Source organism: Charadrius vociferus, unplaced genomic scaffold, assembly GCF_000708025.1.
Source record: "Charadrius vociferus isolate BGI_N301 unplaced genomic scaffold, ASM70802v2 scaffold1168, whole genome shotgun sequence".
Taxonomy (NCBI): Eukaryota; Metazoa; Chordata; class Aves; order Charadriiformes; family Charadriidae; genus Charadrius; species Charadrius vociferus.
Window position 1 is genome coordinate 35,192 of NW_009661376.1, and position 365 is coordinate 35,556.

The following is a 365-nucleotide window of genomic DNA, read 5'->3' on the forward strand; positions in this document are numbered from 1 at the left end:
GCCTGGCTCGTGCGCCCACCCGTGTCCCTGCACGATGGGGGTCCCTGCAGTCCATGCACACCCTCCAACTGTGCTGAGCCCCGACCTGCGCTGCCGTCCCCTCCGACGGGGCTGCTCCGCTCTCCCGTGGCGGCCTCACGGGTGCTCGGTGCGGAGACCAACATCACCCCGAAAACTTCCTCCATCCCTCCTCCTCCTCAGCCTTTACCCTCCCCGGTGTGCTTACGGGGAACGATCAGATCCCCCCAGTCAGCACCGGATGAAGATAACCCGAAACGCAGAGCAGGGGAGGCAGCCTGGCAGGAGGAGAGGGAGCGAGGGATCCCCCGGGTGACCCCCGGTGCTGGCAAAGTGACACCGGGTCC

The 365-nt window shown here is 67.4% G+C and overlaps 2 protein-coding genes across 2 annotated transcripts in view; one reads left to right on the forward strand and one right to left on the reverse strand.

Moving 5' to 3' along the window:
* FGF22 (fibroblast growth factor 22) overlaps window positions 1-164 on the reverse strand; it is a 3,907-nt gene extending 3,743 nt beyond the window's left edge. Inside the window, exon 1 of the mRNA XM_009893985.1 lies at window positions 86-164. Coding sequence (XP_009892287.1) covers window positions 86-164 — 79 coding nt within the window. The remainder of the gene's footprint in view (window positions 1-85) is intronic.
* A 95-nt stretch (window positions 165-259) lies between these two features.
* POLRMT (polymerase (RNA) mitochondrial (DNA directed)) overlaps window positions 260-365 on the forward strand; it is a 19,542-nt gene continuing 19,436 nt past the window's right edge. The window contains exon 1 of the mRNA XM_009893986.1: window positions 260-299. Coding sequence (XP_009892288.1) covers window positions 260-299 — 40 coding nt within the window. The remainder of the gene's footprint in view (window positions 300-365) is intronic.